Source organism: Falco biarmicus, chromosome 1 (assembly GCF_023638135.1).
Source record: "Falco biarmicus isolate bFalBia1 chromosome 1, bFalBia1.pri, whole genome shotgun sequence".
Lineage (NCBI taxonomy): Eukaryota > Metazoa > Chordata > Aves > Falconiformes > Falconidae > Falco > Falco biarmicus.
The window spans coordinates 16,831,004-16,843,351 of NC_079288.1; the positions used below are offsets into that span (position 1 = coordinate 16,831,004).

The 12,348-nt window shown below is 36.9% G+C and overlaps 1 protein-coding gene across 12 annotated transcripts in view; it reads left to right on the forward strand.

Annotated features, from left to right (window-relative positions):
- BCAS3 (BCAS3 microtubule associated cell migration factor) overlaps positions 1 to 12,348 on the forward strand; it is a 370,196-nt gene that overhangs the window by 54,496 nt on the left and 303,352 nt on the right. For all 12 annotated transcript variants that reach the window (XM_056357251.1, XM_056357216.1, XM_056357199.1 and 9 more), the window contains exon 9: positions 2,365 to 2,441. In XM_056357251.1, coding sequence (XP_056213226.1) covers positions 2,365 to 2,441 — 77 coding nt within the window. The remainder of the gene's footprint in view (positions 1 to 2,364; positions 2,442 to 12,348) is intronic.

A 12,348-nucleotide genomic window follows, 5' to 3' on the forward strand; every position in this document is an offset into this window, starting at 1 on the left:
ATGCATTAAATGTGGCCAAGTGCAGTGCTTATGGTGCGTTAACTGTACTGTAGACTAATGGAGTCCAAAATTTGAATTTAAAAATAAAACTTGAGTTGGAGAAGGGAGAACTGTTTATTATTTATGTATTTATAGTCTAGAATCATCCAACTGGTAGGTTTCATTTATACAGAAAGACAGCACATCTTCAAAGAGTAAAAAACAAAAATCTACAGTATTGGGAAATAGTACAATCAAATATACATAGGTGTTCTATATGTACATTAAATTTGCGCGTCCATTCAAAGTCTTTCCATTTTTCATTGGTTAACTTTCTTTTAGGCCTTGTGGAAGAAGTTAGAACTGATACATTTTCTGCTGTTTTCTCCCATGCAGTTTAAGCAATTGGAAGATAAGGCGTTTATCTAAAACTATTAATTTGTCCAAAACTAACATTCATTTATACATGCAGAGTTTATAACTTTTAAAAATAGAGATTTGTAAATTAGAAGGGGGTGGGGAAGCATCTTTTTCACAATGAGAGTGCTACGAGCAAATAAGAAATCGTATGTTCATTTCTTGTATGACTTAACACATCTGAATCCCTCTTTTTGAGCTACGTGTTCTGCCCTCTCCTTTTGGCAAGTCAGCTGCTTGCTCTGAAAGCGTACATGTGCTTCCCGTGCTGGGTCTGCAAATCTGTGAATATGAAAGACTTTTATCCAAAAATGTCCATGGATTTCTGCCTTCGTTCCAAGAATTTGTACTTCTTGTTTCTAGATAGAGGCATACTGATAAACAGTGCCATGACAGAGTCCCAGGGCGAGAAGTTATAAACCAGAGTCCTGAAAGAATTTGAGACAGAGACCACTTACTGCTTTAACTAGCTTCTGTATTGGATAAGTAGAAAGTGGCTAGTATTACACCAGCCTATTGAACAGGCTTCAGGAGTCATCTTGGGAGCTACAGGTGCAATCTACGTTATTTCACAAACGTGTTGGTAAAAATAATAGCAATATTAAATCGCAGACACATGGATAAATCATGCCTATTGGAGGAGCATTAGTACAGTTTTCTAGGTGGAAATAATGACTTAAAAACTTACTTATGTGTCTGAAAACATCAGCAACACGTGGGTAAGGTGTATGTTTTGATTTTAGTGTAGTCCTTCACCAAAGAGTCTTAGAGGTAGTGAGCTCTCCTGGGCTAAGGAGGAGGTGTTCTTGTGGCTAAGCAGTTAAAAATAGGACAAAAAAAAAAAAAAGGAGGCGCTATTAGCTGGTTTTCACACTGATGGAAGATAAGCATCACCCTTTACCCAAGGATGTTTGTTGAGACTGATGTAATTCATCGTTTTAAAGATTATTATCCTATACTGTAATATGTAATCATAATTTTCAGATAAAACATTTAAGTGTGTATTTTTAATTGAGAGATGTGATTATTTTTTTCCACATCATAAGCTTTACAATTAAAACTAATGGAACAGCATTTAATAATGCTCCACATTGTCAGCCAGTTAAAAAATATAGGTTAATATTTTTCCTAATGAGAGAATAATCAGATTCTTAACCATGTCATATTGCCAAATGTTCCAGATAGCTAGTAGGTTATTATCTGTTTATTTGTTGGCCTCCTACGTGATTCTTTCATTTCAAGAGTTTAAGAACTTTGTTTTGGGAAGCTGTCAGTGTAGGAGAAGATGTATGCTAGTTCTAAAGCTTTCAAGATGCTTCGCTTTCCAGTTTGCATCTTTGGCCTCTCTTAGATTAGACAGTGCAGTATTGCATGCATAGTGATCACGTGGCTTTTGTTCTTTATTTCAAGTAATGAACAGGTATTTTACAATAAAAGCGTGTACATGTACAAGTGAATACATAAACATACACCTGTAACTTTGCTAATTGACACAGATTCTGCTTCTCTCAACTGTTTTAGTTTGTTGGTGTTCTTGGTATGAGAACATCCCCCACCCCCTGCTTTTAGTAAATAAGATGGTTTAATAAATTTGCAATGAGGTGGGCAATGGGATTATTTCAAATTTAGCTTGTGTTCTACTGATTGTTGATTTGATTGTTATTTGAGTCATTGAAAGTAATTCAGGATCCTTGCAATTCCATTCTTTCTTTTTAATGGAGCTTTTACTGCAGGAGGTATATCATAAATATGCTGTGTTGTTCTGTATCAGATCTGTGTACTTCCTGAAATGAAGGTTATGTGGTTGGGATGAGAGAGAATCCTCAATAACTGCCACGTATTGGTAACCTGGCAGTTTATCACTGTAGATTCTATATTGATGCTTTTGAAATAATTACATTTAGATATTGAATCTTTAAACCAGTGCATTTAATGTTTAAAGTACACATTCTATTTCTGTGTTTTCAGGATACTCGTCGTAGTCCTGCAAGAGAAAATTGCTGCCTTTGACAGCTGTACTTTCACCAAAAAATTCTTCGTTACAAGTATGTATACTAATTGGTTCAGTCTTCTTGCTCTAGTGGTGGAATGAGATAAAACAGTGTGGGTTTTTTTGTTTTTATTTCTAAATCCTCGAAGCAAGTCTCCATGAACTCATTCTGAGTTTAAGGAAATCTGTTGCTTCAAAAAAAACGCAGATGTTGCGCTGTGAATCTTTGGCTCTTTTGCATATTTATCACTGCTTTAACTAGTTTCTCACTGTTGGGAGGAGCACCTACACTGACATCCATAAGTAGCTGAAAAATTCTTCTGTTCGTTTTGCACAAATATGTGCAGAAGTTTCGGGTTTTGAGTTTCAGCTTTTATACATAAGCAGCAGCTTGCAAAGGCGTCAATAGTGATTCCTTAGGCCTTTGTTTTCTGTAATGTGTCCTTACTTTAGCAGGCCCCAGAGCTTGAGCAGGTCAATGAAGTGTTACAGTAGAAAAACTATAGGCAGGTATTTGCCTGCAGTTGCTTTCACATGTATCTTGAGCATGAAGGAACAGTTTGCTCAGAGTCCCCTTTATCCCTCTGTACCCTACAACTTCCTGCTTAATAGAAGGCAACAGATTGTAATGGGTAAGGTGTTCTCCAAAAGCTGTTCCTCTACTGTAAGCGTCCCTTTGCTGCCTTAACTTCTGTAGCACAGTAACTGATATGGTAGTAGAGAAAAACGGTGTATTTTCTACTGCTTGTGCTCTGCTCTGTCACAGGACGTGGTTAGGATTAGCGTGTCATTTACCTGTTCCCAAGATTGTGTATGTTGTAATGCTAAACACCCAGGATTCACCCCAGAAAAAAAAAATATCCAAGAAGTTAGTGACTAACGCTACTGTTTATCAATTAGAATAAGCTCTTAAAATCTGTAGGTTACTGAGGGATCATAATTTACTTAAGTAGGGTCACAGTTTTATTGTCAGTGTCTGAAATTTTCTGGATGTATTTTCATTCACGGTTGGGAAAGTTTTATTATCTTTTTATATTATCTGTGTATTAAAAGAAAAATCTAGTTAGGAGAAGCTGTTTCTTGTAATAGTTTGAAAAGCAGCTTTATGCAGTAATATTAAAGTTGCCAATAGGTGTCAGTTTCTTCCTATACATGGATGTAAGATACTTGGGTTCTGCTGGGGTTTGGTGATGAGAGCCAAACGGGAAAAGGGTTGTCTATGTCCTTCTATTCCTCACTCCTCCTTTTTATCCCACCACGGAGAATTGGGGTACAAGCCTTGCTTTATTTTAGATCAAAAGTAAAAAAAAAACTCCATTAAGTGTGTATTCTGACAATTCTTGTGCTCTTCTAATTCCAGTTATGGTTTGTTGTTGTTTTAAAAAATGATACTGCAATTTGTTTTTAAAAATTAATCCACTAAACTTTATTTTGAGGAACAGGGGTATCCTATTCCTGACCATAACTTTCAATTTGCAGTGCATTTTTGTGGGACAGCGGTGGAATTTAAAGAGGATAAAATAAAGCTTTTGGAGATATTTACCAAAATATTTGAAAATCCAAACTCCTGAAATGTCACTACTCACAGTGTGCTTCTCCAGCTGGGCTGTGTTTTTTAATATGAGAAGCTCAAGGCATTCTGAAACTTTGTTCTGGTTTTGGGGTTCTAAAGCTCATTTAAAGACACCCCTCGCTTTGCACTGGGCATTTTGGAAAGCTGCAGGATGTAGCAAGCGTCTGGAGCTGCTGTGGCCAGAGCCCTGCCCCTGTCTCCAGCCCAGCTTGCCTATGGACAGTGACAGGGTGTGACTGGGCAAAAAGATACGTGCTTTTTTGCTAGACGAATGGATTTCTTGGACCTGTGCTGGTGAAGAGTTGTCTGGAGCATTTTGAAGCTTAGTTGTTTCACTTAATAGCTTATGCTATCGAGCGGGTGTTATGCTCTGGCATGTTGAAGGCTGCAGAAAAGCTTTTGTCTGAGCTTTCAGATTTCATATGTGCTGAAATCTCTTCGACATAAGAGTATATCTTTAGAGGCTTAAGTTACTCGGATGTGTTTGAAATGTGATGTAAACGAGCTACCTAGTTAGCTGCATAGATTTTTGATAGTCAGCCAACTGGCCAGCAACTGAGCTCTTTCGCTCTTTCGCTCTTTCGGTGCTGCTGGGGTGGTTTTTTGGTGGTTTTTTTTTTTTTTTCTTTTTTAATTTAGGAAAGGGCAATGTCAGTTTAAATTGGGAAAGTAGAAATCGCTGAAAAGGAGGCCTGGTGAAAGGTCTTATAGGCCTCTTTGTTTCTATTATTGGAGTATCCCTGCTCTGTGGGACAGTCTGCCCACAGTCCATCTGGACCCATCCTGGTGCACCTCAGCTGGACAGTGGCAGTGAGAATGTCACTGGCTGCCCAGAGAGTTTTTCATCATGAAGAAGATTCTCAGCTGTGTTATCTGACTGCTTTCGGTCAGAAGTGATGGCATAAAAGGTCAAAAAACCCAAATGAGGATCACTGGCTCTTTGAAGACATTCCTGTTACTGTGTAAACCACTGCATAGAAAGTCTTTTTTTCAAGAAGATTTGGTGATGATGTGAAAATCACATCTTCCATCCATATCAGCTAAGTGGCATGGGAGCCTCAGAACTTCAATGAAACAGCTAAAAACCAAACATAATTAAGCAGAAGCTCTCATCCACTTTGTTGACTATTTATACATAGAAATTAAATGCAGAATGTACTGTTAAAAACAGTGTCAGAAATTCTGAGCTTCGGTGTTCCTCAGAAATGCTAATGCAGCTGTGTTGCACATGAGTAATATTTGTCTTTCTGTTTTTATTTTTGTGGTTAATATATTGTTGTAATAAATATACTATAAAATATTCAGGATGTAGAACATGGTCAAGTTCATGCTGCTGTTGTAATGTTTAACTCCTGCATTTCCTGATTTTTCTTGAGCAAATTTTACATAGTACTAATCTTTTTTTTTTCTGCATGTGATTAGATGGAAATGTGCTGATTTGACCTGAATGGCAGAGAGCCATCACATTCTATTTGTGTACAGGTGCTCCCGTCTTGGTGTCTGAAGTTAAGACAGGTGCTTGAGCTTGAAGGGAAAACATACTGTAGGTATTGTAGAAAAATTACCAGGGTACCCTATAATATACCCTAGATAGTATTCTCATTTTCAAATATCTGCTAAGGAAAGGTATAGTGTCAGTCTGCAAAGAACTCATGTCAGTAACTTTCTTAGGGCATTCTGTTCTCTACTGTTCTTATACTTGAGCCAACTCCATCTTGCGAAGAAAGGACTTGCATCAAGAGGAAGATAAAGCTAAACAGTAATTTTGCATCCTGCACTGTTTTAAGTACTCACGTGGCCAAACTAAAAAAAAAAAAAAATTCATTTGGTGCTTACGATAAAAATGTGTTTCCTTTGGTAATTGTGATTGTCAAGGTGTGGATTTAAAATAGATTTTTAAATAGTTATGTGTTTTATTGTGGTTCACTTAAGATTTCCTTCAGAGCCTTTTTCTGAACACTGCATATGATTGAACAATCAGAAACGAAAGTGATGTACAGGCTTTCCCCCCCTCTACTTTGCTCTAAACAATAGATGCGAAAAGCTGAATTTCATTGATTTCTATTACATCAGTGCTTCCTCAACCCTTCTCCAAAAATGCTTACTTAGTGCAACATTGATGATTATGAATATGGCCTGATGGATAGTTTCTTCTCTATAAAGAATATCCTTCCCACCCCCTGGGCCCTAAGCAAAGATTATCACAGATAACATCATGCATGTGGCATCATCTTTGTGTCCGATAACTAGTGCTTGCTCAGTTTCTCTGGCCCTTCCACTCCTCATATTGATATATTTTCCATCCATTATTCTCTAGGGATGAAGACAGTTATTGCAGCCATTAGCTGGCACCACATTTCTATTGATGCTGTACAGCTAGAGCCTTAAGAGGTAATTTTCCAGATTTTAGTCAGAGTACTTTATTGTATATAAAGTCTCAAAAGACTTGCCTAACCACAAGCCAAAAGTTATTCAGTATATGTTAAATGCACCCCACCTGCACCTCTCAAAACAAATACAAAAAACCCAAACCTAAACTCTAATCTGCAGTTTGGGTTTGGTATTCCTGTTTTCACTGACATTCACATGCAAGAAATAACATAGTGGTTTCAGTTTGTCACAGGTCTGATCTGGAAATCATCTAGAGTTTTTTTGTACATTTTTGTTAGCTTTGTTAGAATTCCTTTTCCCTGATCAGCACAGAGGGAGCAGTTTGGTCTCTTTGGTTTGAAGTAAAAACACTGGATGTCTTATGAAAAGGTTTAATGCCTGAAGAGTCACATTCCTTCAGTTCTGTTTGTATATTTCCCTTCTCAACTGTGATCAGTGAGTGGCATTTATCCTGGCTGTCCCACACAGTATAATAATTGATAGGGTTCCTGTACCTGTGGAGGGAGACTTCAGTTTAGATCAAAAGTTTTTTAAGGCATATATTTTCTTGATCAGTGAAGAGAAGCCAAGTATGTTCCCATGAGTTGTTTATATAAGCAGTTTTTATTTTTATACACACACACATATATATATATATGAATGCTCACCTCTTTGTGTCATTTGTAACTGTCTTCCCTGAGAAATGTTGATTTGATCTTACCTTTACTTTTTAACAGTGTTATTTACAAAAGTGTTTTTTTCTTGAATATGGGAATCAGTGTATCAGTGTTACAGGGTGCTGTTGAAATAATTTTTTTAAGGGTCTTTAGATGGTAGATTCATGGAAACATATGTCTTCATTGCTTAGAGGGTATTTTGCTATATTGCAGAAAAGTATAAATACAACAGAAAAATTGTGTGAAGACAGAAAGCAGGCATTGATACCCAAGACATATATCTATCATATATCTTGGGTCTGACAGTTTTAAAAACCATGTGTAGAACAGGAAGTGCTTTCTGTTTCTGTGTAAGTTATTTTTATCTAAAGGACCCAAATCCTTAATGTTAAAGGCCAAAACAAAGCCATCTTACTCACATTGTCCTGTACAGAAACAACAACCTCTATAGTAACATTATAATTGATCGTTGTCCAATTCTCTGAACAAAAAAAGAAAGTAAACCCAAGATTAAAACATAGTTTGCTCTGGAATCAGCCAAATTTGTGCTAAACTAAACAACCAAGCCTAATGAACATTAAAGGCCACAGATATTTTTCGTAAAAGCTCTGGTATTGGTTTTAGACCTGTAGAGTAACAGTAGAATACTTAAAAATGTCATGAGAGAATTTACAGAGACCTCCTTTCCCTGTTGTAATAATAGTAGTAGTAATAATAATAATGGCAACAACAATAGCAGTGGTGATGATGAGAACAGTAACAACTAGAAGAATCGTGAGCTGTGGTCCTTCCCCCAGCTTGTGTGAGGAATTCTGTTCTTCCGATGCAGAACAGCACAAAATGCACCTCTTTGCATGGCTGGGTCTGTTGTGACCATGATGTGTTATGATTGTTGCCCTGCAGAGGTGAGTGATGACAGCATGTCATAGAATCATAGTGTGGTTTGGGACAGAAGGGACCTTAAAGATCATCTGGATCCAACCCCCTGCCACAGGCAGGGACACCTTCCACTAGATCAGGTCACTCTAAGCCCTGTCCAACCTGGCCTTGAACCCTTCCAGGGATGGGGCATCCACAGCTGCTCTGGGCAACCTGTCCCAGTGCCTTACTACCCTCACAGTAAAGAATTTCTTCCTCATATCTAATCTAAATTTCCCCTCTTTCAGCTTAAAGCCATGTAGCATTTGTGGCTTTACTTTTTCACTGTATTTCCAGAAGTGGAACTTTTTAGTGTTTTAATAATGATAATGTCACTATGATTTAAAAAAAAAACAACAAACAAACAACAAAAAATAAAGGCAAGCAGGATTTCACAGTAGGTTGCATCCTGCTGGTTTGCTCTTTTGCTCAGTTTTTATGGGTGATACTTAAACAGAAGGAAGTACAAGAACAATAGAAGAGTTTTGCAAGGTATATGACAGTGTGAGAGTAATAACATTTACATAGGGCCTTTCATCTAGAAGAACCCAGAGGAATTCATAAACAATATTACTTTATACAGTTTATAAACAAATAATTTTGGTTTGCTCGGTGATGCAAAAAAAAAACCAACCACCCAACACCCCAAAACCCAAACAAACAAAAAATATTAGATAAAACAACTTATATGATTTGTTTCACTTGGAATAAACAATGCTTTTGCAACAACAGTATCACTGTACCCATTATTTATTGTACATTCCCTTTCTATGCTCTCTGTCATGGATTTGTTTTCTGGCTGCTTTGGATTGCAAGACTTAAGAATGTAGTTTTGTAATTTTATTACTACAGAGTGCTGTATGTTTCATAAGACCTAGAAAAAAAAAAATCACTAATTGGTTATAAGCTACATGCAGTGACTGAAAAGCAGCATAGCTTTAGAGGTTATTGTAGCTGTTTATTTAAAAATACACAGCTTCACAGATTTTTAAAGTGATATCTGTCAAATACTTCAGATGATTAAAGGCACATAATTTTGGTTGAAAATTTAACGAGTTTTAGAATTTGCTCAGAAAAGTGTGCTTAAAAACCCTATGCACTTAAGATGGCATATGTCATAAAACCTCTCCACACACTGAAACAGAAAAACCTTGTTTTTCCAGTAACTGGCTCAGGAAGGTTTCACTTAGTTTTGCCTTAAGATGTAGGTTGGCCTTGGAGACCTCTGCCTTAACCAGTATTCCTCATATTTACTGGCTGTACCCTATCCCAATGTCATATTCATCATACTCAAAAGCAATGCAATTTCTTCCATGGTTTGGGATTAGAGACAAAATCCTAAGAAGATTTTTATAATAACATTGGCCATACCCACATATTGTATAAACACTCACACAAAGAAGTAGCTTGAATTAAAACTGGACTACATTATGCATTCCTTACAAATGAAAGGTGTGGAGTATCCATTAAAAAAATAAATTACAGTAACAATGAAGATAATTCTTAAAACTAATACCTAAAAAGGATTAATATGTATCAGTGCAGAGAAAATCAGAGAGAACTGGGGAAAAGCAAGCAATGAAAATTATGGAAAAAGGAAGTTTTCGTATTAAGCTGGTGGGGGGTGGGGAGGGGGAGGGAGACAGAAAAGAACTCACAAAAATGTTTTCCATTAAAAATTAAAAACAAAGTCAAGATACAGGGAATGAAAGCCTGGCAAGTATCAAAAACAGATAATTTTTTTTTCTGAACTATAAAAATAGGTGTAGGGAATAAGAGTTCTTACAATATGCTGTGAATTTAAAAAACAACTGGTAGTGTCTTAACATAAGCATGTTGGGATGTGTTTGAAGAAAATCAGTGTTGTTCTTGATGCTTCTGATTTGGCTTTTTCATTCCATTAGCTTTATTATTTGCAGATTAATTTGCAACACATTGCTATATGTCATTTTACAGTTTGTTTTAGTGAGGTCTGAGAAAGAAGTACAGCTGTACTCTGGGTAAGGAGCCATATTCAGTTATGAGTACCTTGTTAAGTAAACTGAAAATAAGTTCTGACTTAGCTCAGACAAGTTCTGACTGTTAGTGTCAGATTTTTATAGAGAGAAATGGTGCCTTCTAGTGCATATTTAGGTCTGAATACTTTGCCATGATAAGATAGTCTTTGGCTTTTCATTAATGGAGCCATTGAGGCTGTGTAAGATGTTTCTGAAGAAGGACCAAGTGAAAAAATTGCAGCCTTAACTCTGTTAGTGCTCGCTTCTGGGGGAAAAATTTTATTAAAATTCTGGCCCTCCACCTGCATTGCTTTTTGGTTTTTTTTTAAACAGGTCATGTTGATGTGTATTATATTTCGTATATATGCAGAGTCCCTTAGAGTACATATATCATCCATACTTCATGAACGAGAAGGACACATATATGAAGCACACCCAAAGATATTGATTGGACTTGTAGCAGTATCATGGATAACAGATGCACAGCTCTGGTCCTCCTAAAGAACCAAGCTATTAAAAGCGTCAGTGCCCATAGACTTCTAATTGCCTGTGGGATTCTAAAGATTGTGGCCTTGGATGTGAAGCAGCAGACTGCCAAGTTTTTATGGATGTCAGGAATCCCTGCAGTCTTTAGCCCCAACTCTCCATGGCAAGGTGGTCTTTTGGGTTTATATATATATACTCATATATAAAAAAAAAATTATATATATATCTCTATATATATATGTCGGGGGGGGTGGTGTTAAACTTTTTTCTCATGAAAAAGCCATGAAGCTTGATGTAGAGCTGCCTCAATAGATATGGTTCAAGTGGCGTGTTTTGTGATTTACTGGCTTAATCCGTTATAGCTGACATGACTTTTAATGGCCCTGTTGCTCTTAGCAGTGTTTTCCCAATGCACTGTTTGTTTAAAAGCTAAGTGGGAGGAGAGGAATGTGTTGGTTTTCTCGTCTTGGCTGCTGTCTATGTATTCACACTGTCATTACTGAAGCTAGAGGATGAGCTTTTGACAACAATTTAAGATGGGACTGGAGTCTTAGTTTTCTGTAGGAGCATAAACCAATGGAAAGATCCAGAGTCAGAGAAGTGGAGATTTACGTGAATTTTCAGAGATGAGTAGAGGTGGTGATTTGGTTTATTATGGTTATGTGGATATGAATCTCCAAAGAGTGGTAGAAATTTTTGTAAAGGTAACTGAAAAATAATGTAAAATAAACGTCGTCTTTTTGCTGACTCATCTAGCAAACATTTGTGTAGCTCTTTGGAGAACTTTAAGTAACTTCTAGGATTCCTGTATTCTCAGTAAAACCAACTATATAAAGTCAGCACAGCAACAAGTAAACTAAACCAATTCTTGAATCCAAATAATCAGAAGCTATATGCTTATCTCATACTATAATTTTATAACTCAGTTATTAAAACAAAAAAATATGGGAAGAAACTAAGAAATTGTAATGCTGTGGTACCATTTTAATGTAGGTAACACTTGCATCTTGGAAATAGGAAAATCAAGGCACAGAATATGAGGTTGCAGGGTGCTGCCCGTGAAATCCTCGGCTGTTAGCAAAGTCCCTGTTCAGAGGGAACCTGGACCCCATTTCTTATTCATCAGCATTGCTTGGGCCAGCACCGACTGGAGTTCTTGGGCATAGGAAGTTAAGTTAGTAGAAAAACTTGCACTTTGATTCAGATTTTCAAAATAGTTGTTTTCTACTTTTGCCTTTTCACAGCTTTAAAGTAGTGCGTCTCCTCGGTGTGTGATTAGAAAGCACAGAGGGAGAGAGTAACTGTGTGCTTAAAAATTTTTGAATTAGTTTCCAGTAGGTTTTCACCTATATTTTTGTGGGTGATAGTCAGTAAAGTTTATTCTAAGATCAGATGTTTTTTAGTACTTGCTTGATTTGCTGTACTTTTGGAAGGACTTTCCCTGAGTGATCTTTTCTTGGATGACCTCTCCATACTGTCATTAAAACTTGGAAACTTCAGTCTTCTTGACAGTTAGTTCTGCACTCTCATTATGTTCATTCCTATTGTAAACACGCTAAAGTTGCTGCTGTTATTGCTTAGAATGGTTTTTTCCTCAGTTGTTTTGAAGTTTAGCAGAAATAGAAGTTAATCTTTAAGAGAGTTAGGCTGGTAATGATTGGATGGCCAAGCTTGATGGGTCATGCTGTGTCTGTCTTTTCATTTGCCTAGTAGATGATGTTCTGCTGACTCCAGCTATTTTTTTGGAAAGCAGAAAAACAATTTGCTTTTCCTTCCCATAAAGTATAACCCTTTGTTTATCCTTGTACTGCTGCAGTTTTCCAAAATGCAGAGACTTGCAAAGAAAAGAAAGGGAGGAAATAGCTCTTTTTTTTATGCTTTTTTTTCATACTGGCGAGTAGAGTTTAGTACTGACTTGAATTGTTGACCTCTATGGAGGTT